Genomic DNA, 25,864 nt, shown 5'->3' on the forward strand with positions numbered 1-25,864 from the left:
TTTTTAATGGAATTTGATCATGAACGTGTATTTTGATCCAACGGATGATATTAGCTCCTCTCATCTCTCATTTAAGTTACTCCTCTCACTTGATATGCCCTCGTAGGGGGCATATCATGTGAGAATGACAAAGTTATATGAGAATGATAGGAATGATTATGGGCCTTTGGATTAGAATTGATGGCAGAGATTAAAAGGTCATATTTAATTGCTCACGTGACTTGTGTTCTCACCTCATCGTTGTTTCTGTTCCATTTTACTCTGTCATTGGTTTATTTTGTATGAATTGAAAGAAGAAAAATAAATCAGAACTTCCACCATTATCGTGAAACTGCCATAGCCACCACCACCATAGATTTATTGTATTCTTTAATTCTATTATTATATGTTTGTTGAATTAATTTATTCCAAAAAAAATATAAATAAATTATAATTTCCAAATGCAAATTATCCAGTCTCCAAACGCTAATCTGTCCCCACCTCACACGTCGAAACTTCATGAACCGCCATGGATACCCACATCGTCGATGGGCATAACTTGGGATATATTTCAACTCATCCGATCTAGACTTTCCGACGGTCATTCCCGAGCTTCAATTCACAGGTTCAACAAATTTTATGGGCTGGAATCGCGAGAGAATTTTGAAGAAAAAATATCAAACATGAGAGAATTATGGATAAAAAATGAATATGAAAAGATCATGGTGAAATGTGTAGTTGTGAACTTGCTGGTGATAGTGATATATGAGCCGTGAGCAAGAGATAAGAAAGAGATTCACAGCAGTGTAGTCTTGGAAAACATGAAAATGACGTCAGCGATATTTTGTTGCCAAGAATAAGAAAACCAGTCACGTGAGCCATTAAGTATGACCTTTTAATCCCTGCTATCAATTTTAATCCAAAGGCCCATAATCATTCTTATCATTCTCACATAACTTTGTTATTCTCACATGATATGCCCCCTGCCCTCATATACATATATATATATATATATATATAGGCATGATCCGTTGACACCAGGTGTAATATGACAATATAGCGATGAATATCCGAAAATTCTAGATGAGATGGAATGAAGGAGAGTTTATATTCTTCCACTGGGGCACTATACTAGTGCAACATAATATGTACGGTACCATACCTAAAGCTATTAACAGAGTTGATAACTAACTAACTGCTATATGCTTGACAAAAGTAATTGTAACCAACTATTCAAAAGTGTCAAACGGTATATAGCACGCAGAAATTCTATGATTTATATATTATGCAAAACTGTCTTTGCTGTCTCTATATCACTAGTTATATTGTGTGTGACAGTGAAAAAGGAAGATGATAACTTTTGAGTCACTAGTTATATTACGAAGGCTGAGACCAAATCTCGATCGTTGATTTATTTAATCCTACGGTTATTGATATCTAAATTTACTTATAATATACACCTTCGCAAACGCCTTCAACAAGATCAGTATGATTGTTTCCTTAAAAAAAAAAAAGATCAGTATGATTGCAACCGTAAACAATTCTGAGATCCATATAGATCTTAATAGAATAAATCATTGATATACGATTAAAATCACTAACTTAAAATAATGTTCGATCGAGTGTACAAAATCCCTACATAGTGAGTTTATATGAGGACCCCCAATTTGAGATAAAAATAACGATTTAATCTTTTTTATTATGCAGATCACAATCAATTGATTTAGTAGGCAATTTGGAAAAAAGGCAATCAAGCAAGAAGTAATATATGATTACGAGGGAAAAATGTCCAACAAAGTGGTCTGCAAATTTGAGATGCGTTGCGCATAGGTTCAATTAACCTTTTGAGAAGAGAACAGGAAACAAAATTGTATGTGACTCATTTAGTTTTTTTTTTAATTCGATAAATGGGAGCCATTGGATTAACTTAATTTATCGGCTGAGATTTGGTGTAACTCTTTAGACTTACACCTGGTGTCAACGGATCCTGCCTTATATATATGTGTGTGCGTGTGTGTGTGTGGGGGGTAGTGAAAATGAGAAAGAGGAAAAATGCATGGATTGATACGTGGAAGAAAGATGCAATGGAAGTATGTATACATGTGTGAATGTGTTGAAAGAAACCATTATTAGAAGCATGTAATTGGAAGAAACCATTATGGAGGAAACCATCATGGAAGTGAAAATTTCTCATGCTTTTGGAATTATTAACTAGTGTGAGTTAACTCACGCAGAGATTAACACTAGCGTGAGTTAACTCACACAAGAGTATTTTTGGAATTTCAGTTGGGAATGAGCAAAATGTGTTGGGTAAAGAGCAGAATTCAAACAAATCAAGGTCTACGTCTAATATGTAGTAAGACATCGATTTATTTTTAGGCATGTGTATGACCTTTTTATAAAGCCTGGTCGGCTTGGCGGCCTATCGAAAAGCCTATTTCATTTGAATTTGTTTAAATAAGGGTCCGTTTGTTGCAGATTAAAATAAAAATGATTTTTCCCTTAAAAAAAGCTATAACAAGCATGCTCCAAGTAATTTTGCTTATGTTTAAATAAACCAACGGACTAATAGATCAATGAGACTTGCTTTGCTTATCAAAACTGACTTGAAAAAAAATCTAACCATTATTTAAAAAATCTTACATGAGATTGATGTAGACTAAATCGTAGGTCTTCGTCAGTTGATCTGGTGTATTCCAACGGGTAACCATACTAGCAGTAATTAAAATAAGTATTTGTAATTTATATATAAAAATGCATTTATCTATACTATATATAAAGAAAACTACCCCTTTCAGCACACTTTTGGGTTGGAATTTTCTTTCCAAAAATACCCTTAATTTTAAATACAAATAGTCAATTATAAAATAGCACATGGATTAGTAATCCTTTTAAATACAAATAGCCAATTATAAAATAACACGTGGATTAGTAATCCATGTCACTAATCGTCCCCGTTAACCCTCTTTTACTTCCATTAACCAAAGATCAAACTCACAAAAAACTAGCACAAAACAAAAACTCATGTTACTTTTTTATCAGCCGCTTTTATATTGTACATCTGTGTTGTTTCCCTCAATACAACCTACAAATATTGCCAAGTATTTTCATATCCTTTCCACAAAAAACAATATTTCCATATTATTTTATTAATATAAGTTACTCTTCCTTAGCCGTTGATCAATTGTAACAAACACGTACAAAAAATAATGGTAAAGATTGGACTTTAAATCCACAAAAAAAAATATTAGTAACAAACGTGAGCTTAAAATAATGTTAAAGGTTGGACTTTAAATCCTTTAAAAAAATATTAGTAATAAACGTGAGCAAAAAATATTGTTAAAGATTGGACTTTAAAGCCTCTAAAAAAATATTAGTAACAAACGTGAGCAAAAAATATTGTTAAAGATTAGACTATAAATCCTCTAAAAAAAATATTAGTAAAGAGCAAAAAATAATGTCAAAGATTGGACTTTAAATCCTCTAAAAAAATATTGTAACAAACGTGAGAAAAAAATAATGGTAAAAATTGGACTTTAAATCCACCAAAAAAAATATTAGTAACAAACGTGAGCTAAAAATAATGTTAAATATTGGACTTTAAATCCTCTAAAAAAAAGATTAGTAACAAATGTGAGCAAAGAAATATTGTTAAAGATTGGACTTTAAAGCCTCTAAAAAGTTATTAGTGACAAACGTGAGAAAAAAATATTGCTAAAGATTAGACTATAAATCCTCTAGAAAAAAATTAGTGACAAAAACGTGAGCAAAAAATAATGTTAAAGATCGGACTTTAAATCCTCTAAAAAAAGATTAGTAACAAACGTGAGCAAAAAATAATGTTAAAGATTGTACTTTAAATCCTCTGAAAAAAAGATTAGTAACAAACGTGAGCAAATAATAATGTTAAAGATTGTACTTTAAATCCTCTAAAAAAAAGATTAGTAACAAACATGAGCAAAATATAATGTTAAAGATTGAACTTTAAATCCTCTAAAAGAAAGATTAGTAACAAACTTGAGCAAAAAATAATGTTAAAGATTGGACTTTAATTATCATTCAGTTTCCATGAGAACAAAGTACTTTGTTGTCATTTGGCGAGGTTGAAGGGGATACTCATAACTTATATCAACATGAATTCTTAAATTCAATTGCTCAAGGAAGTATCTCACCACATATTTTAAAGGTAAAAAAAAGGTGCACCTTTGATGTTGTTGCGAAACATAGACCCTAGATATGGGTTGTGTAATGGGACACAATTGTTATGTCGTGGTTTATTTAAGAATATGTTGGATGTGAAAATCCTAACAGGAAGCAATGCTGGAAAAAAGCATTCTTTCCCATAATTAAATTAAAAACAAATGTGGGTTCATAACTTCACTTTGTGAGTAGTAGAAAACAGTTTTCCATTAAACTAAGGTTTGCTATTACCATAAATAAGTCACAAGGGCAGACCATTCCCAATGTCGGAATCTATCTTCCATGACATGTTTTTCGCAATGGTCAATTATATGTAGCTTTATCAAGAGGAGTTTCTCAAAATTCAACAAAAGTTATCATTAAAGAAGGGAAAATAGAAAGAGAAGATGGAGACTTTACGAAAAATTTAGTTTTTAAAGATATTCTTTTATCACAATCACAACAATGTTTCTTTTACATAACATGTAATTTATACATTTATGTTATGATGTTACTAATTACTATTAGAATAAACAATGAAAGATCATTGTTTTATCTTTATTTTATATGCAGACAAACTAAAATATGTTGAGTTCATAAATAATTGTTATATGCCTTGACAATATTTTGTTTATAAATCAATATATCAATAATTTTCTTTAATATTTAAAAATTTAAAAATTTAAATCAAAATTATACAAACAAACGTAATAAAATAATCACATGCGTTAGAGCAGTAGAAAGAGCGGACTCGTGCCCCTCTTTCCGCTAGTAACAATAAGATAAACAACCTAAAAACAACTACAATAATGATGTGTTTGATCCACTAAAAAACGAATGATAGACTTAACAACTTCATTTGTATAGTGTTTAATTTATAAAACTTTTACAAGGACAAAACAAACTAAAGCCAAAGGAGATGACAAAGATTGAAATTTTGTTTTTTTACTAAACCACGGCACAACTTTTTGCTAAGGTACAAATTTTCTAAAATACTAAAATAATATTATATCAATAAAAAATCATATATGAGCAAAAACTATTCAATACAATAAAAGTTTGTCGTACATTGTTTGTGTTGCGCTGTCCTGTTTAGTATTTACTCTTTAGTGCGACATCATAAAATAAATCTTTTTTTAGAGGAAGATAAAAAATATTTATATTTTTTTATTTAATTTGTTTGTGGGGTTTAGCTTGTTGTATAAGTTGAAAGGTGAAACCTTTGCTTCATTGTTTCCCCGCCGCCTGAAAACAAGAAACAAGGAGAAGAGAGTGAGAGCGCCGAAAAGCGAAACCTGAAAAGCGATTATTCTGAAAAGCGCTTCTTCTTTTGGATTCACACAACAACCCTCTTTTCCATTTCCTTGCATGCACATTGCTTCTCATTCATTCACTCATATAATCTCCCATTACCAACAAGGTTTCTCATTATTCTCATTTCTTTGCTATTTTTTTTTTCACAACCCATTTTTTCTTTTGTTCTAAAGTTTCGTTTTTTTTCTGTTGCATGTTGTGTTTTCTCATTGCCCTTTTATCTATTTTATTATGTGTTCATATTTGTTTTATTGTTTTAGTTTTGAAAAATGGATCTCAAAAAATAACCTACTTATAGGGTTTTGTCAGTTTCTTATAGGCTCTTTTCAAAAAGGTTAAAAGTATAATAATTTATTCAAAGATAATCATGCCCTTTTGGATTAACTATTTAGTGCATGATTGGTTTTGTGGTGATAAAAGTTGATTTTGAGTGAATTGATTTTGTAAAATTGATTATGAATAAAAGTGAGTTGGAGATAAAGTGATTTCTGTTTGGATACATTCACGTAAAAACAAATTGAACTTTAAATTTGTGTAAAAATCAATTATAGAATCAAAGCTTACAAATCCGAACTTCAATTAGAATCAATTCTACTCGAAAACAACCATACATGTCAAAATCAATTCTAAATCTCCATAATTAGTTTCGGGTGTATGTTTGGTTCTGTGGGTGAATTGATTATGTAAATTGATTCTGACTAAAAGTGAGTTGAAGGTAAAATGGTTTATCTTTGGATACATTTATGTAAACGTGAGTTGAATTATAAATTTGTGTGGAAAAATCAATTCTAGAATCAAAAGCTATAGATTCAAGTAGAATCGATTCTAGAGCCATAATCAATTTGTGTGTTGCAACCAAACATGCCAGAATCAGTGTTAACCCCTTTAGAAGAGGAACCAAACATTCACTTAATTAAGCGCTTGTGGTATAAGTACTTACCATATAAATGCTTATGTGTAAGCTATTTCTATAGCAAAAGATAAAATAAAGTTAAACCTTTTATATATTAGATATAAGTTGTATTCATGAGCTATGTTTTTGTGAGCTATATTGTAGGGTTTATGGAAGTAAGCTGAAAATAGTTTATAGATATGTCATAACCTGTTTCTTTAAGTTCTCGTAAACAGTCTCACAATGCTTATATTAGTAGATAAGTTCCAATAAGTTAATCCAAAAAGGAATGAGGTGATGAGATGACACTAAATCATTGTGTTTTATTCTTGTGTTGTTTTTTGTAATGATACTGATATATGGTTTTGTGCATGTTGCATAGGATAAGCAGCTAAAGAGGAATCGTTTGTAGTAAATAAATTGAGGAGAAAATGAAGTATGTTTTGGTGACTGGTGGAGTTGTTAGTGGACTTGGCAAAGGAGTGACTGCTAGCAGCATTGGAGTACTCCTTCAGGCTTGTGGCTTTCGAGTTACTTCTATCAAAATTGGTATTTTTCCCCTTAGAATTGAATTCTCACTTTTTTTTTTCCTTTTGATAAACATTTGATGGATTGCAATGCGAATTACTACGGTTGATTGCATTTTTACGTATCCGAGTTGGTGTGAAGGAGAGGATGTGTTTGCTCTTTTTGAGCTGATAAAGTCGGCTGGTATGAAGTAGAGGATCTGTTTGCTCTTTTTGAGCCGATAAAGTCGGTAGAAACTTGGCCTGTTTGGTTTAACAAAACTTTTTTTGTTTTATTGTGTTTTTGCTTTTGATTATGAAATTATTTTGTTTTCATTTTGTCCCTGCTTTCGAATATTTGTATAGAAAATAGTGAAAACACACATAGTGTACATGTTTTTGAGTACAAGAAACAAGTGTTGTCAAATAACGGCTATAGCACTATTGCGTAGCAAAATTTTAACAAAACACTGTTGTTCCTCCTCCATACACAATTACCTGCAAAACATTGTGAAGTAACTGCTATAGTACTGTAGTCTAACAGTATTGAAAGAAAAAAAAACACTATTTTCCGCAATCTGCAATTGACAACATTGCAAGAAACATTGAAAATAAGGTGACAGATTGATAGTTTTATAATTAAAACGAAAATAGAAGAATGTTTTTGAATCAGAAAAGTCTTATTTCTTGTGAAACTAATCTTTTGATATTGTGCAAAATATTCCTTTTTATTAGTAATTATTTTAGATGTATTAAAATGTAAAGTTTCTGTTACTCGCAGATCCCTACCTGAACACTGATGCAGGGACAATGTCTCCTTTTGAGCATGGGGAGGTGTTTGTGTTAGATGATGGTGGTGAGGTAAATATACTAGTCAACCTTCTATTTTTTTTTTTTTCCTGTCATGGGATGAATCTTATTTGTTCCTTTCAGGCATTAAGTTGGTGACTTGAGATTGTAGAATTCCAATTTTTGATAACGTGGCATCAGCCATTTTAATGTGAAACTCAACTTAATGTATTTGATTTTGCAGCTCATTTGAAAATGTTGCTTTATTTGTTTTAAGGTCACAATAGTAGTTTGTTTAGTTATAATGGTAATAGCATTCCCTTTTTACTCATGTTCTATTTTCAATTTTTTTTCTTGGTTGAAGGTTGACCTTGATCTTGGAAACTATGAACGTTTTTTGGACATCAAATTAACTCGCGACAATAATATCACAACTGGAAAAATTTATCAGGTGGACAAAACATTTGTTTCTTCTAATTAACTGTTTTATTTTTATTTTGTCTTCGTTTACTAAGAGCGCTTTCGGTTTCTTAATTTTGGTTATTGTTTTGAATGCTTAATAGTCTGTTGTTGAGAAGGAAAGAAGAGGAGATTATCTTGGCAAAACTGTCCAGGTATGTTTAGTGGTTCTGATTTTTCCTTCCGAATTTATTTGTTATGGTTGTTTGTCCCTTGGTTTTGAATTTTGATTACCTCCGCTGTATTCATAGGTTGTTCCACACATCACAGATGCTATCCAAGAGTGGATAGAACGTGTAGCACAGGTACCGGTTGATGGAAAAGAAGGCCCTGCTGATGTTTGTGTCATTGAATTGGGTGGAACTATAGGTAAATTTTTATTTTTCCAACAAATTCGAATACTTAGTAGAGTTTAGTGATGATACATTGTAAGTGTAAATTAGTTTAACAGCACCATCCGATGAGAACTCGCTATATCGCCACATAAATCCACTTTGTAACCACATTTTAAAACTAACTGCAACATACTGGATTCTCATTGGACGTAAGTGTAAAATTAGTTTACACTGACGACACATGTCCTGTTTTCTCTAAATGCTGAGGTTGAATTTGATTTTCAGTACTTTCCGAATCATAAAATCAGGCTTGTTCTACTTGACAAACATTAAACATGAAGTCTTTATTTTAGTAGTAATCTAGAGTGCTAATATAAAATGATTTTACTTTGATGTAGGGGACATCGAGTCGATGCCCTTTATTGAAGCACTTGGCCAATTTTCGTACCGCGTAGGTAATGTTTGTCATACCTGAGACCTTATAGTATACTGAATTATATCAACATATTTTGGTTGGCTGTTCTTTTGCTAAGGAATCTTATCTCATTGTTTATTTATTTTTCTAGGCCCTAGCAACTTCTGTTTGGTTCATGTTAGCCTCGTGCCTGTTCTTAATGTTGTTGGTGAACAGGTACACTGCAAACTGTATTCTATCAATGGACATTGTAATTTAATAGTATATTTTAGGTTTTTCTTACTAATTCAGAATCTTAATCTACAGAAAACAAAACCAACCCAGCACAGTGTCCGTCAACTTAGAGGGTTAGGGTTGATCCCAAATCTTCTTGCTTGTCGCAGTTCAAAGGTCTGTCTCTTGATCTTTGGTTTTTCTTTTCAGCACTGCTGGTTCTCAGAAATAATATGATGGAATATTTGTATTTGTTCCTTACCAGGAACTTGATGATAATGTCAAGGGAAAACTTTCTCAATTTTGTCATGTGCCGGTAACTGATACAAAATAACTTCAAGACTTATTCACTTTACTTATTCTTAAAGCCTTATGTATACATATATTCTCAATGCAAACTTATGTATCTGCAGTTATCAAACATACTCACTCTCTGTGATGTTCCAAATATCTGGCACATTCCTTTGCTGTTAAGAGTAAGTAATTCTATGATACTTTGTGAAACTTTTTTCTAATATCTCTTTTGCCTAGATGGTTGAATTGAATTTCTTTTTATGTTCCGTGATTCATATATTAACTAGAAGTTTTTCTTTTGATATTGTTTTGTTATGAATAGGACCAGAAGGCACATGAGGCAATCCTGAAAACATTAAACCTTCAAGGGTTTGTTTGACAAACTCATTCTTGTTTTGGTGTAATCTTCATTTATCCCTACCCCCATAAAGAAATCCTTATCCCGGTGTTGATTTTTAGAGATTTTATTGTTAGTTATGACACCAGTTACCTTAAAAAATGATTGTCTTCGAACTGATTTTGTTATTATTTGCAGTGTTGCTACAGAGCCTGATTTTAAGGCGTGGATCACCACAACAAAAGTTTATCACAAATTTCATGAATCTGTAGGTTTTTATATTTCTGATATATACTTTAAAAATTATAATACAGTACTAGATATTCACCTTGCCGAACAGTGCTATCTATTGACCTCACACCTATTATGTTCTTCACAGGTTAGAATTGCAATGGTGGGAAAATATACTGGCCTTTCAGATGCATATCTATCTGTATTGAAGGTGCATTACTCATCAATAATTTTTTTTTTTCATTCTCAGCAACTTGCAGTTTTAGTAGTTTATTTTGTTAAGAAAAGGCAGCGTGAGATTTCTCATCTAAAATGGTATGGTGTCCAATTCACCATCTTTATTTTGTTTCTCATGTAATAGTTTAATCACGAGTTTATTGATTTTGGTGCTGATGCTATTATCTTGAGTTTAGATACACTTAGGATTGTTGATATGCGCCAATATCATTAGTACTGAGTATCCGTATGACTAGTTACAATTCTTATGCATGAAAACCTGAATTTTATCCAAATTTCAGGGATACTTGTGATGAATTTTTCTTTGCTGTTTAAAGTTGAAACCGAATAGATATTTATATAAGTGTACAGACACGACGTTACGGTCGTAGTCAATGGGTAGTCAAGGGAACGGATTAAGTGACTGATTAAGTGACTCTGACTAAGTTTGTTGTGAGGATAGGCCAGTGAGGTTCTATTCTTGAAAATGCATATAATAATTCACAAATGATTTATATGGATGGCTTTGGGCGTGTACTGTGTGTAATATGATATGCTTAATTGAAACATCATATAAAATTGGTCTTTTGTGCAGGCACTTCTGCACGCTTCTGTTGCTTGCAACCGCAAGCTAGTTGTGGACTGGGTTCCTGCTGGGGATCTTGAAGATGATACCTTGAAAGAGGTAATAACTAAACTTTCTACTATTGTTTCTGCAAATGTTAACTGTTTTGTTTTACTTTATTCCAAGCCTCTGATGATTAATTTATTGTTTTCAGAATCCTGATGCATATAAAGCTGCTTGGAGTCTTCTAGAGGTTTTTTTTTTTTTTTTTTATTGTTTCTACTGTTTGCACTTTTATGCACTAAATGCATTTCTTCACTACTACACCGACTTAATTGTATTTAAATATGATATTGTATCCTCAGATGTTACCTAAATGGGTTTTCATTGCAGGGTGCTAATGGAATTCTAGTTCCGGGAGGTTTTGGTGATAGAGGAGTGCAAGGGAAAACTCTTGCTGCTAAGTATGCTCGAGAAAACAATGTTCCGTTTCTGGGCATTTGCTTGGGCATGCAAATTGCTGTCGTTGAATTTGCAAGATCTGTTCTGGGTCTTCACGATGCTAATAGCACCGAATTTGATCCCGAAACCAAAAATCCTTGTGTCATATTTATGCCCGAAGTATGTTTGCTGATACTCCAATATATATCTGTAGTTACGATTTCATAATGTTATTCATTTTAGTTTAGAATTTAATTAAACTGCTTTTCTATTGATAGGGTTCAAAGACACATATGGGTGGAACCATGCGTCTTGGTTCAAGGAGAACTTATTTTCAGGTTGCTGACTGCAAATCAGCCAAGTTGTAAGAATCAAAAACTAAACTCCAGTTTATTGGTACATATACAAACATGTTGCATATGTTATCATCTATTGAGGGTAACTCAACTGATGAATGTGCTCTTGCATTTAAATTTATGTGAAAATATCTCTTAATCATTAATTTAATGCAACGAGATGATTCATTTTTCACATTTATAATAAAAAATTATTTAAAATGTGTGTTATGGATCTTCACCAGACATCTATATCTCATTTGTGATGCTATATTTTAATTTTGGGCAGGTATGGAAATGCAAATTTTATTGATGAGCGACATCGCCATAGATACGAGGTTAGTAGTGTTTTCATTCAAAAAGCTTTGTTTATGTGAAAAAATCAACATTGTTCATGTGCAATGGTGGTTGTACTGTACAGGTTAATCCTGACATGATATCACAACTTGAGACTGCTGGTCTAACTTTTGTTGGCAAAGACGAAACTGGGAGGCGAATGGAGGTATGTGTATTTGCATTAAATTGAAATTTGAAAATCTTTTATCGACGATCTTGAGACCGACCATTTATGACTGATTTTTTTATTGTAATTGTGTCCTCCATGATACAATTGCAGATAGTTGAAATGCGTGGTCATCCTTTCTTTATCGGTGCTCAGTTTCACCCTGAGTTCAAGTCGAGACCAGGGAAACCTTCTCCACTATTCTCAGGTATTTTTCTTTCAAAGTTATTCCGTGTCACTTTTCATTCTCCTAGTTCATGCCTTTGTAATCCCCTCACCTTTTTCGTCAGTTGTTAAATGCGATGCTTCCATTATTTATGTTTTCTACACATCTATACATGTATCTTATATCCTGGTCTTCTCTACTTTGATGGAATGATCACTGAAGCTATTTAGTTTTTGTTTACTGTAATGAAAATCACTTTTTTTTAGAAAAAATATTTATCAAAAATGATTTTCAAGAGAAGCTACATTAAACAACTTCACATTTGAAGCAGTTTTTAGTCTCTTTTTCAGATTCTCATTTTTTCTTCAAACTTTTTTTTTTTTTTTTTAAAAAAAAGTAGTAACAAATGCATGAAAACTGCTTCTTATCATTTATTTATTTTCTTTCTAGAAAAGTGATTTTTTTTTTTTTTTTTTATAAAAAAACTGTGACAAACATAAACATATCCCATTTCACCGAATGATGTTCTGGGGAATAGATCCTGATAAGGTCATTTAAAAATTGTTTGCATTCACAAATTTTAATGTCTTGTGTTGAGGTAGAATTTTTCACTTGCTTGTGTCACATAAATATGTAATCATGAAGAATCTGTATTCCCTAGGTTTGGATGGTTGGTCAATTTTCTTTACTTAAAATGATGCCAAGTATTAAAATATGGTCATTAAGGTGCAATTGTTAATATTTCTTCGAATACCTTTCATGTGCTCCATTGAATCATATAATCTTTTTTGTTGTTTTGATATTTTAATTTGGTTCCATCGATGCACTCTAAATGAATACCTTATTGTAACAACAGGATTAATAGAAGCAGCATGTAAGAAGGCAGTTGTTTCAAATAACAAAGGAAATGCAAATTTAACCAATGGAGTACATGAATCACACTCTCCAACTTCGAAAGCACAAAATGCAAATGGGTTCATATCTTCCAATGGTTCTGCAAATGGTGCAAGTCCTAATGGCAACGGTGTTTAAGTGGAATAGGGAGTTTAGTCATCAACCTTTTTAGCTTACAATTGTGCTTTGGTTTTCTCCAAACACATTTTTGTCTTTGGTTAGCTTGTACAGTTTGAGTGGTTGGATAGTTAAGTTTGAGCTTTATCTACATAGCTTTATGTTTCAGCATGAAGCAAATTTTGGGTGCAACAACTTGTTTCTAAGCATATTAGGTGAAGCTTATGGATGATATTTTTGTTTTGGCTCTTACATTGGATTAAAATAGTGGTTTTTTCCCTGTAATAAATGTGATGAATTTTAATTTAAAAACCATTTCTACTTTACAGGGAAAAAACCACTTTCATTGTCTTTTGAATTTTTCTTCTGAAATATTTCAGCTGATTCTTGACCACAGTAAAATGACTAATGAAACAAGTTTTAAATTTCTCACTTGTCAATCTTTATTAAGGTGTATGAAACCATCATTTCTGGGCTATCATACACATTGAAAAAGGTGCATGAGTGAATGCAATGTCATTTTTTGTGTGTGGAAGGGTAAGCAGCAAAGCATCCTGGAAAACCTAAGTCCCACTCAGAAGGAGGGTAAACTATAATAAAATAATTTTTTGATGGAGCAGACTTCATAGAAGACCCAAGTCCCACTCATCTAGGTATGTAACATATTCCTGAGTGATGCAGTATATTCAACTATGGATATAGGGGTTGAGTGAGCTCTCTGCAATCACTTATTCCTTTGGAACCCATTGATTAGTGAAGTTAATTCTAGATCCATTATCCACTCTCCAAATGATATTTAGAAATTTAAAAGCAACATTCCCCACCCTTTACAAGCTTCTTTCCAGAAATCCAGGTCATGAAATGATAAACATCTTATAGCATAAGTGCTTATCATGATAAGTGCTTATGTATAAGCTATTTGTATAACAAAAGATAAAATACAGTTAAAACTATTTTTGTATAAGCTGCTATTTTCATAAGCTATCTTAGATAGCTTATGAAATAAGTCGAAAACAACTTTTAAACATGTTTGAAGTTGTTTCTGCAAGTTCTCCCTTTCATTCGAAGCATCCCAGAAGCTATTGAACAAGTCTTGTAAACCCTGCCCTGGTGTCTCAATATTACGTAAATGATTAAAATGGTTGATTGAAATAGAGATCTCGGAATAGCTATTGAAATACTTTAATGAGCTCAAATTTTTAAAATCATAAGCACTTTAAACTAAATTTTGGTCATGCATGTATAACTAAATTTTGGGAAAATTACATCTAGTTTGAAAATGGACACTGACCTCCCTTTAAATGTTCTATGACTAGAACACGGGGAGGTGTCTACAAGGATATTTTCAAGCATTGGTTGAGGTAAAAGGGGACTAAGATAGTGTAACAAAATATATATAGATGTGGACATGTTGCTGAAGTAAATTTGAGTTGACTCTAGTGTTCCCGCATAAGAAGTTTGAAAAGTGATTGAACCGTTTTAAGAAGTGATGTAACTGTGGTTGGAGAGCCGAACGGCAATTAACTGCCGTTCAGGTATGTTTATGAGAAATTTGAAAAGCGAGAAGAGAAATTTCCATTTATTTGGTGTTATTCGGTCAAAGAAATATCTATTATCATCAACAATTGATGACAAATCAAAAAGCAGGCAAAATTTGACAGCAAACGAAATGCTTCTCAAACAATTTTGGCTAATTCATTACCAAGACTAATTAATTTAATTGGCTTTAGCTACCTACGGATAATTCATCGCGACGACTGTTATTTTCTTTGTTAATATGTCTAATTAATTAACTCAGTAATTAAAAGGTTACTGTCATAATTACCTGTGGCAACACAGGCTAAGCAAAGGCAAGTGTTGTTAACATACCTACAATACAACAAGGTTGTTGAAACATGTTGAATGTTATAATTGAGTCGTTGTAGTATAGTGGTAAGTATTCCCGCCTGTCACGCGGGTGACCCGGGTTCGATCCCCGGCAACGGCGATTTTTTTTTAATTATTGACAAATTGATCCTTTGACCGGGTAGGCCCGTTTTATGTTTCTGTTGGGACCCATATTAGAACGGGTAGTGCAATACCCTCTGGAATTTGCTAATGTGATGGATTAACTTTCGACCAAAAAATGCATGATTGATAAGTTAAAGGAATTTTCTGTTTTTTTTTTGGTCGAGGAAAGTTCTTATTTGTGGCTAAAAAGTTAATGAATATAAGATGGTCTCGGGTTTCATTTAAACCCCAACAAATATTATCAAATTAATAATTAACATATTAATATTGGTTTTTTAAAAGTCATAAAAAAGGTGGATTCTAAGGTGAGGGAGCAATTAAGTCCCTCACCGGTGGACCATGTATATTATACCATTAGATCTTTAAAAATGATTTAAGGGTTCAGATTTCATTAAAGCAAAGAGAGTAACACGTATGTCTTTTTCCACCCAATCCCTCCTCCTAATTGGCTTCTTCAATGGGGTGCTAACCACCAAAAAATAACGATCTCTTGCAGTTGATGATCCTGAATATCTTGTCATAGTTGATGAACATGAGGATGCTGGTCTCTTGCCAATAGAACACATCAACGATCATCAAGTTTAGAATATTTGCAATAAATAAAAAATTATGACTTCATATATATTAAACATTACATTTAAGTGTAAATTTTGGCAAAATGCTTTGAATAAATTTTAAGATTTCCAATCGTTGTGTTTTTTTAACAATTGCCAATAAAAATTAAACAAATTTTTGCACGAATCTTTAGATCTGAAATGTTAAGCCTTATGGAATCCGTTTGAATTGTGCTTTTTTTTAAAAATTGTCAAACTTGAACCACTGTTGTTAGGTTTGAAGTTTATTTGATTTGGGTTTTCTCTTTCCATTGTTACAATGCTTGAAGTTTTTGGCCTTAAAAAAAGTTTGAAGTTTCTTTGATTTGAGATTTTCTCAGCCTTGTAGAAAAAGAAAGAAGACATTCAAGAAGAAAGAGAACGATGACGTTTTTCTGAAGAAAAATAAAGAAGAGGAGAGTAGGGATTGGCTGGAGAAAGGCATATGTGTCTCTCTCTTTTTAACAAAATCTAAACCTTTAGATAATTTTTAAAGATCTAATGGTATATTATACATGGTCCACCGGCGAGGGACTTAATTGCTCCCTCACCTTAGAATCCACCCATAAAAAATATTAATCCGTCTTAAAAAAGTATCATAAAAAACAATTGTATTAGTTAGGCAATGAGAAATATGAAGTTGGGCAATGCGAATTATGACATGATATTCCAATTCTTGTATTATTGGAATTCTTGTACATGAATTTGATCAAATTCACGTATAATAGGCCAATTGCTTTATACATTTCTAATACCATGCAACACATGATGTCATTTTAGAAGCACACACACGATAAACATGTTCAGTTATTTATTTTTTCGGAACATTAACTTGTTAGAAAAAAAAATTAGACTATTTTTTTTTTTTATTTTTACAAATGGTCTAAAATTATGTTAATGATTATGATTATAAAACTATAGTTGACCATAACTTTCATAGGTCAACTATCCAAATAAGCACTGATACCAATCCAGAGAGAAATTTGCCAGTAAAGAAAGTAAAACAGGTCTTCTCATAGAGTTTATTCAAGACATGTAATGAAATAAAACAAGGTGAAAAAGACTCGAAAATAGACTGTAATTTCAAGCATGATCTCAATATTGTTCCGGAGCAGAACCAGGCACATCTTCGTTGGTCTCCGTTTCTCCTCCATTGGTTGTAGAAGCTCCTTGTGACTTAGCCATCTCCATCACTTCTCCGGGTGGTGGATGGTCAAATTTGCATGTTGCGCCAAACTTGCACGTTGCAGTTTTCAAATAATATGGACAGATCTCAACACCCTTCAGGACAAAAAGTTAGATGTCAATAGTTTTACACATCACTTAATATTGAATATGAAATCACTAGTATCATGAATTTCTGATAAAAATTTGAGGCTAGCTAAGTTGATGAAGTTAATGGCTACAAGAATAGTGCACAAGAGCTGTTTTCTTCGACACATTGTTTGAACAAACTACTCAAGCATTTAACAATCAGCATCTACTAAGAATGACTTGAAAATTTTCCATCACACGTAATATGTAAAAATCCAAGTAACCATGCACTTTTTTGGAAACATAAAATCAATTTGTTAATGGAAATGAAATGCAAAGAATTCGCGATTTTGTAACATGTATGCATGTGAAAATGAACAAACATACCTCTCTTCTTGGTAACCCTGCAGCAGTAAGTTTAACATTTGATTGCAGTTTTGACAGTGATGTTGTGCGGTCGATTGGGTGATGGTACTTGCATCTTTCCCCAAATTTACATATGCCAGATTTCATATAGAACTGCATGGAAAATAATTAAATAGAAATGTAAAAGGAAATTAGATGTTTTATGCAGAGACTGGCTTTGCATGCAGAGTTAAGCAAATAATTATAAGCTTGCGGGAAGTTGAACAACAGTGTTATTTTGTAAGAATCAAATATTTTTTAAACCAGATCGGTTCTTGAATAGATAAAGGGAAGAAGTACAAGGTTTTGGGGTAAGACCAGTAATGGAATGAGCTACTGGCAGCCTAAAGCATGTTAGTGGTCGTCAATAAACAGATAGATTGTCAAGCGGAAACTGATCCCCTAGCCCCCATCATTTTTCACAAGCAACAAAGGCAAGTGATCCCTAATAGATATTGGGCAATGAAGTATAATAATATCACTGGGAAAAAAAAGGCAAGTGCTTACATCACATTCAATCTGTCCAGGGCGCTGAGGATAGATAGTCCCTGTTACTCCCACCTGAGACTGGAGAACAAATAACCAGATGAGATGAATTAGACTTCCAAGTATATTCTGGATGATACCTCTTGGGAATATAAATTACAATAATCTAAGAATGGCAACTTTTGTAAGCTGATAACAATTCTCTCTAAGTAGAGCTATTGCAAAAGTAGTACACCGAAAAAACAATAACTTTGAGGTTACCCGTAAATTTTAAGAACCTGAAACATTAATTTGTTTTAAACAACTCCCATACCCCACAAGAATGACCAACAGGTGTTTGTTTACATTATTTGCAATTTGCATTAGTCTATTCACCAAGAGATTAAGTACAGTATAAACTTCCACATTACCATTGGATTTGACAGACTGGGGTCAAAAGCTTGATAAAAAGATGCAGCTGGATTAATAGCTCCAATGTTAAGATTAGCAGTTGAGGACGCCAAAACAGAAGGGCCCAATGCAGACACAGGTGGATTAATGGCTGCACCAAAGCACAAACATATGAAATGATAGTTTAAGAAACATGAAAAAGTGCTAACATCCAAACATTATACATACCATTCATGTCAGGATGATTGTAGCGGCAACTGGCACCGAACTTGCAACTGATTTATATACGAATGGTATAAAAAAAGTAAGGACATTTAATCCATAAAATTAAACAGAAATCAATATTTCCACTTCAAGAAAAAGAAAATCAATATTTACCTTCCAGTTTTCATGTAGAATGGACAATCCACTTCCCCCTGTCACCAAAGATTTGTATCATGAAAAACCAGGCTTAGGCGATGTTTAGGTTATGTGTTTTAGCTATTATGAAACAGTGAATAAACACCAAAGAACTTGAAGAGAAAATTAATACCGGTCTCACAGGAAGCCCTTTGCTATTATGCGACAGTGGAGATATAAGAGGCATAGTTGACTGTGTATCTCCTATTGCCCCATCAAACACAGAAGAATTTGTTTGTGTCTGCTCAACATTACGGCTCAAATCATCAGATAGTTGAATTTGGATATCCTTGGGGTGATGGAATTTGCATGCAGCACCGTATTTACATTTTCCAGTTTTCAAGTAAAACTACATAAATATAAAACAGAAATACGCCATATATAAATAATGTCTCAAGTATTCATGCAAAAGATAAAAGGAGTTCTAGCAACACACTCTCTAACACGCTACTCAACATACAATCTTCTATTGGTTGAAATTCAAATCGATTCTACTAAATCATGTAGGCGCCACATAAACTCAGTGGAGCCCAAATGAATTTCAACCAATAAACTAGTGTGTTGCTAGCATAACTCAAAGATCAATATCTAACCGCGCAAGGGGGCTCCTGTGGCCTCTCAGGTAAGCCAGAAACATCGGCATTTTCAGAGGGAACATTTGGATGATTAAATTTGCACTTTGTACCAAACTTGCATTTTTGAGTTTTCAGAAAGAACTGCGATGTAATTGACTCAAAATGAATGAGAAAACGATCAAGTGTGTCTGACGAAAAAAAAGAAGCAAAAAGAGTAATTGCAAATTCTACTCACTGGACAATCTGGTTCTCCAGGTCTCTCGGGAAGAGTTTCACTTGGAACAATATTTGGAACCTAAAGCAGTTATGAATAAACCACATACATTGTAACAAATCAGTAAACCAATTATATATTTAAGAATTCAAATTTCTAGGTGATTATAATTCACCTTTTGCAACCAAAACAGAGGTAACATATTTAGCTGATTATATGAATTAACGGGAACAAAGTTATCGTAGCAAATGATCTAACACAGCCTCTCACACACATCCTAAATTTCATTGGGCACTGGATACTACTAGAACAAAAATTGATAGACAAGTTGACATCATAGTAAAATATCATTCTAATACAGTTACATGTGTACTACATTCACCATTGCATTGACTGATATATGTAAGTTACTCAACATCAAATTAGTGAAATAGTTGTAAACAATCATGCGACACCATAAAAAACAGCTTCATTAGTATAAACAGATTTACAAAAGCAAGGATATAAAAAGAAATTGGCATTATGACAGAATTCCATCACAGCTCCTAAATCATAAGCTCTTACTAGTCACTACTATTGACAAAAATCTGAATATGTTATACTGGATTATCAACACAGTTCCTGATTGATACAGGTTTCTCAATATCACTCACCCTTTGTGACAGAAAAAGGAAACAAAATATAGAAAAGGAAATAAGAGAAGGCAAGAAAATGCATCACTTTGAAGATCTGTAACTGTAACCAACTTTCCCATAAATTGATGTGAGTAAAACAGATGTTCTAAGAATAGAAAATTTGGGTAAGTTCTACAGATGCAACTGATGTGATAACCAAACTGCTTTACACATTGCATCAACTACGTTTATAATGAGAGGACCAAATAATTAGTGGACGATCATTTTATGTAGATCTGGTGAAGAATTGATCTCTACTAGCTTTTTTTAGTTCAGATGACTTAGAAACATGAATCTCCACTCATTATTATTCAGTTTCTTAGAAGTTACCAAGCTAGTTAAAACTTAAATCTGTAGCAAGCTTGACACATACGATTTATATGCTCCATCTTGGGACAAAATGTTGAGATGCTAGAATTAGTTACTAGTCTTTAATATTGTTAGTTTGTTTATTGTTGTACTACGAGTACTATTATACTTTACAATTACATATATGTTGTACTTTTTATTCTATTATAATTCATTAAAAGCTTTACAGTGTTGATAACTGACATACATTGAAATCAAAGGTTTTACTACAAATATACATATAAACGGTAAGAAATAGTATATAATACACCACTCCATTATATATTCATATATGCTTTCTATATCTTAAAATACATGTTACTTTGCAATAACCCATAGTAAATGTACTATACAATAAAAATATAATTTTCATAGGCATAAATAGTAACAATAGTCACCTCTTTCCAATCTGGGATTCCACCCGCAGGAACCCAAATAGGATGATCGAACTTGCAGCTCTCTCCAAATTTACAGGTTCTTGTTAGCATATAGTGGGCACAATCCTTCTCTCCTGGCCTCTGAGGATAAATAGGCAAAGTACTTCCGGTTTCATATCTAGGGCGCTTGGCCAGTGAGTTCGACGTATACCAAGCTTCGTTTTGCCCAATTGTACTCAAAATGGATGGATGGTAGAGCGCTATAGTACATAATAGAAGTGTATATACATGGAAACCAAAGCAAATGTATAAATAATGTTACTTTATAAGTTTGACTTAGAAAATAATTTTGACAAAGAGCATAAGCTTAGTAACTATAAATAATATATTTCATCTAAAAATTAAGATAACTGAAGTTCATTAAGATTATATAAAAGCTTTAAGTATATGTTTGTCAAAATTATATCAAAATAACATACATAAATCTGGCATATAAACAACATAATCCAGAAAATATTGAAAATAGCAACACTGTGCCTTCTGTTTGAAGTTTGGTTAGTAAGTAGTGAAACACTTAAATAAGAAGTCAACTCTAGAGGTTTTTTTTTTTTTTTTTAACATTGCTATTAATTGTCATTGTTCACAACTTCACATCACCTATCACACATTAAATTATGTGTCTATATGACTATATCTTTTGCTCTTTGCTAATGTTCTACACAGGCCACAAATTCGTACCGTGCATAATTCCTAGAACTCAATGCTGTCAAATAGCAGCCATAGTGGCGCTACATATGGTGATATAGAGTAGCGAAACTTGAACAAAATAGTTTCTCTGCTGTAATATGCTATTAAGTAAAAGTATTATCAAATAGTGGCTATAGCACTGTAGTCTGTAGTCACGGAATTCGAACAAATTGTTATTTGCTGCAATTATGATTGACAACACTGCAAGAACTACATAAACCCCACCTAAGCCAATGCCACTAGAATCATAATCACAGAAAATATAATTTGAAAACATTCAAGTAGATATAAAAATGAAAAGGTAAAGTAAACTAAATATGCAATAACCAATGCACGCATGGGAATGTTGAGATTTACACATGTAGGACCAGTAGCGGATCTTCTCTATGACAGGTGGGAGACATGGCTCCCCCAAATTTTATTTATTTTTTCATCAAATATGTATATTATTATTTTAAAATATATACCAGCTCTTAGGAATGGCGTAGCTATTAGTGTATTGTTAAGGAGCCAGTGTATCTCATATTCGACTCTGGTGTGCTATGTTTTAACCATTCTCCCCCAGAACTAAAGAGGTGAATTCGAACCTCTAACCTCGCAATAAAACTTAATAACACTACATCATCTTAACTAAACTATTAATTGTTGATAACAAAAATAAATGATACTTAATGTAGCTCCCTTAAAAAACCTAACTAAGGTCCACCATTCTTCATCTCCAATACTTCAAATTGAAGGTGTGTCTAGCGTTTAATACAGACACATATGATTGCATTCAATCACATTCATTTTCTTAAATTATTACCGGCGTCTAAGGTTCCCAGTTCAAATCCCGTCGGGACGGTTGTAAATTAGCGCTATCAGTGTCACTTTAATAAAAAATTTCCCTTCCCCAATCATTTAAGCATAAGCATTCAATAATCGGGAAGAAAAAAAATGAAGAAACCAATCATTTAATTCAACAATTATAAACAAATCATTAATCATGCATTAATTACTGCAATTTAAAACAAATCCAACTCTAAAACCGTTCCAACAATCAATCATTCATCAAATTAAAAAAAAAAAAAACTACAAAAGTGTCATAATCCACATCACTCATGATAATTAATTAATATCCATTAATCACTAAGACAAAAACAAAGAATTGAAGAAGTGAAAGAAAAGAAAACTAACCATCAGAAGAGCGTTTAAGATCAAGTGAAGCGGCAGAGGCGACATTCGTTGCAGCGGCGGCGACGGCGGCAGCGGCGGAGGGGAAAGCATTCGCCCAAGGATTAGTGGTGGAGATTCTAGACGCAACTCCAGGAGGAGCAATGTCGAAATCGGAGGAGTAGCGAATGGAGGAAGCAGCGGCGGCGGCTTCGGCGGTGCGGCGATAGTGAGTGAGGAACATTGTATTCGGGTCGTAATATTGGGTCGGGGATGTTGTTGATGGAGCTGCTCCGGTTGGGATGTTGTAAGAAGATGTGTAGATTCGGTTTTCCATTTGTTTTGGTTTTTATTTTTCAGAGAAATGAGAAAAGGATGGTATTGGTGGTGTCAATCTCATGTTGAATTGGTTCATTTGAAAATCATATGAGAAATGAATGATTGCAGAGCATATTGATATTATTTTCTTTGGCTAACTAACTATCCATTTTACGCTTTTCTTTTTTTTTTTATTCACTATTTTTATTTATGTATAAATAACCGTAAAAACAACTACAATTATCTGTTAAAAAATAAGAGACAAACATCTAATACCATACAAGTTTGTCATGTTTTGTTACATTTTGTGTTTTTTTTGTGTTGTGTTATCTTGTTTGGTGTTTATCTTTTAGCATATCAAAGACACCCTTTGATCAAATATCTTTGTACGCAACCGTAAAGATTATTCATTTAAGTTAGATACGTTGCAATGAGTACCAAAACTCTTTTTTAAGAGATTTAAAATTGCCGATTCATAAATTAAGAGATTTAACATTGTCAATTCATAAAGATGGATTTATGATTAGATATTTGGTTAATTTGAAAGAGATTCATTATCATTTCATTCAAGTGCTTTTTCAATTTAATCTTTGATAATTTTAAACCACATACAAATTACTCTCTAATATAATAATGACTTAGAGACTAATTTATCCTTTTGTATAAAAATGTTAAAAGGCTAATTTGATATTATTTTTTGTAAGAGACAACTTTTTTTTGGGAGCAATAGGAGACTAAACTTGGCCACAAGAAAATTGTGATGAATTAGATTTTTATTCCTTAAAAAATCAGGCCTCCAATTGTCTACTTTTCTATTATTTAGTATATGTTTGATTTCATTTTTGGATGGGTAAATTTGGGTTTAAGGACGCAAAAATAATTTTGACATATTTGATTGTTATATGTAAATTTAATCTTGCCTATATAATCGTTCTAATATGAAGTCATGATTTGTTGTTTTTAACTTCACACGTGATTTTTAGGTTTAAATTTATTGTACTATACATTTTTATGTGAATATATTCTAACTTAAACACTTCATGTTTAACTTAAAACTAAAATTTATTTATGAAATCAGTTTTTGTCACTATTGAACCAAACACACAATTAGGGTTGGTAAAAATTAATTCTTACAAATTAAATTGTAAAGTGAAGATGTTTTTCACTTATAGATATATTTTCAAAATGTATCTCATCTAATTTGACATTCTTGAGACACTCTCAAGAAGTAATTGAAGTTCTAATTGAAGCACACACTATAACCTAGTGGTGTAATGCTAAAACACACTTTTATCTCTTTTTGATTGGTTAAAATTTACATGGATTTCACCAAATTTATATAGAACTCACATGATTTGAAAGAATTCATATTAATTTAATCAATTAAAGAGAATGTGTTGAAAAATATATGTTAAATAGTGTATTGCAAGCACTATTCTTGCATAGAGATTGTTATAGGTATACCTTGTACCTAATTGATTAACTAGTGAAAATTCCTTTTGCATTTTTATTAAAAAATATTATCTCAAAAGATAAATTAAATTAGTCTCTATCTTATAAAAAAAGTATTATGTATTGAAAACCAAGACCCACCGATAAAAAAATATTCCACATATATATTGAGTTAATGAGTAGACATGTCATCCATTATTGCCACATCCATATAACTTGGCTGTTACATGCTTATTCTAATTCTAATGTATACCAATCTATACTCATAAAGCTACTAACCATTGTGTAAAACCCTCAAGTTTAGTTGATACCTAATCTTTATCTTTTGCTTTATTAGTTGATAAATTTCCTCATGTAAAGATGCCTAAGCCTTCCTTGAGGAAGCTTGGGATATTAAAGTAACTAGAATCAGTTATTGATGTAATATAAGTTAGTCAGGATTGCAACTATATTTTGTCTTAGAGTTGGTTAGAGGTTAACTGTAACGTTTCAAAAAAAATTGTAAGTTATTTTTGTTGATTCCTGAGAATAAAATGATATAAATATATCTTTTCACGTTTGTTATAAGTTTATTAAATTTTATTTTTAAGTATAAAATCAATGTTCTTGGGAATAGATTTATTTTTTTTCCAAAGTTAAGGTTGGGAATAAAATTCTGATGAATATGAGAATACATTTATGTATTACCTATTAACTAGGGGTGTTCGCGGTGCGGTTTGGTTCGGTTTTGAGATTAAAACTCATCCGAACCGCTAGATAAAAAAGCATGCGATTTGGTTTGGTTCGATTGACTTTTAAAATACAATCTGAACCAAACCAATGCGGTTTGGGTTGGATCGGTTGGTGCGGTTTTTTCGGGACAATAGAATTTTTTGTTTCGAACATTAAAAACGAGTTAAAAACGTAAAACACATTCAACAATTTTCCGACAATGTTTTTAATTTCATTTCACACAGTACATTTTCATTTTCATCAAACAACATAAACCAAATTAAAAACGTCGACAAAAATTAATTCTATTATGCAAGAAATGTAAAATACCAAGATTTTATCAATCTCTAAAAGTTCAAGTAGCACATAAATACATTTTTGAAATAAAAAGCAAAGAAGAAACTTAACAAGAGAAAAAACATGTCATTTTACTAAAGTTTCCATTGAGTTTCTATTAGTATTGATCTAGGTGACATAAATTTTAATTAGTGTTTTTATTATGTTGCGGTTTGATTTGGTTTGGTTCGGATGGTAAAATGAAAACCGCAAACCAAACCAAACCATGCGGTTGAGTAAAAAA

At 32.3% G+C, this 25,864-nt stretch overlaps 2 protein-coding genes and 1 non-coding gene across 4 annotated transcripts; 2 read left to right on the forward strand and 1 right to left on the reverse strand.

Annotated features, from left to right (window-relative positions):
• Positions 1–5,390: 5,390 nt before the first annotated feature.
• Positions 5,391–13,411, forward strand: LOC146898764 (uncharacterized). 2 transcript variants are annotated; one of them, XM_085739050.1, is made up of 22 exons: positions 5,391–5,578; positions 6,747–6,913; positions 7,652–7,731; positions 8,024–8,110; positions 8,223–8,273; positions 8,370–8,487; positions 8,852–8,908; positions 9,020–9,084; positions 9,175–9,258; positions 9,347–9,397; positions 9,495–9,557; positions 9,698–9,744; positions 9,911–9,980; positions 10,092–10,154; positions 10,755–10,844; positions 10,939–10,977; positions 11,118–11,345; positions 11,444–11,529; positions 11,790–11,838; positions 11,922–12,002; positions 12,117–12,210; positions 13,025–13,411. In XM_085739050.1, exons 2-22 carry the CDS (start codon positions 6,796–6,798, stop codon positions 13,198–13,200), a joined length of 1,797 nt encoding a protein of 598 aa, XP_085595176.1. In that variant the 5' UTR covers positions 5,391–5,578; positions 6,747–6,795; the 3' UTR covers positions 13,201–13,411. The 2 variants fall into 2 exon arrangements, with proteins under 2 accessions (XP_085595176.1, XP_085595177.1); XM_085739051.1 differs by lacking the exon at positions 5,391–5,578 and adding an exon at positions 5,589–6,658.
• A 1,683-nt stretch (positions 13,412–15,094) lies between these two features.
• TRNAD-GUC (transfer RNA aspartic acid (anticodon GUC)) lies at positions 15,095–15,166 on the forward strand. Its single transcript has one exon. It is a non-coding gene; the product is annotated as a tRNA-Asp (tRNA).
• Positions 15,167–16,671: 1,505 nt separating this feature from the next.
• HUA1 (floral homeotic protein (HUA1)) lies at positions 16,672–23,244 on the reverse strand. The gene is made up of 11 exons (XM_085731754.1): positions 22,828–23,244; positions 20,926–21,164; positions 19,527–19,586; positions 19,310–19,432; positions 18,850–19,065; positions 18,696–18,733; positions 18,546–18,592; positions 18,338–18,468; positions 17,949–18,008; positions 17,424–17,555; positions 16,672–17,063 (listed from the first exon to the last, which is right to left on the reverse strand). The coding sequence occupies exons 1-11, from the start codon at positions 23,138–23,140 to the stop codon at positions 16,878–16,880; spliced, it is 1,545 nt and encodes a 514-aa protein (XP_085587880.1). The 5' UTR covers positions 23,141–23,244; the 3' UTR covers positions 16,672–16,877.
• Positions 23,245–25,864: the final 2,620 nt, after the last annotated feature.

This window comes from Medicago sativa, chromosome 8, assembly GCF_051527215.1.
Source record: "Medicago sativa cultivar Bolivia chromosome 8, Bolivia_mono, whole genome shotgun sequence".
In the NCBI taxonomy this organism is placed as follows: domain Eukaryota; kingdom Viridiplantae; phylum Streptophyta; class Magnoliopsida; order Fabales; family Fabaceae; genus Medicago; species Medicago sativa.

Bases quoted from the DNA above. Each gene is read 5' to 3' on its own strand.
- LOC146898764 (XM_085739050.1), top strand. From the start codon at position 6,796: ATGAAGTATGTTTTGGTGACTGGTGGAGTTGTTAGTGGACTTGGCAAA. The intron at 9,085-9,174 runs GTACACTGCAAA...CTTAATCTACAG, and splicing joins TTAATGTTGTTGGTGAACAG to AAAACAAAACCAACCCAGCA. The intron at 12,211-13,024 runs GTATTTTTCTTT...TTGTAACAACAG, and splicing joins ACCTTCTCCACTATTCTCAG to GATTAATAGAAGCAGCATGT.
- HUA1 (XM_085731754.1), bottom strand. From the start codon at position 23,140: ATGGAAAACCGAATCTACACATCTTCTTACAACATCCCAACCGGAGCA. The intron at 21,165-22,827 runs GTTAGTTTTCTT...TATGTACTATAG, and splicing joins TCTTAAACGCTCTTCTGATG to CGCTCTACCATCCATCCATT. The intron at 18,734-18,849 runs GTATTAATTTTC...CTTTGGTGACAG, and splicing joins AAGGGCTTCCTGTGAGACCG to GGGGAAGTGGATTGTCCATT.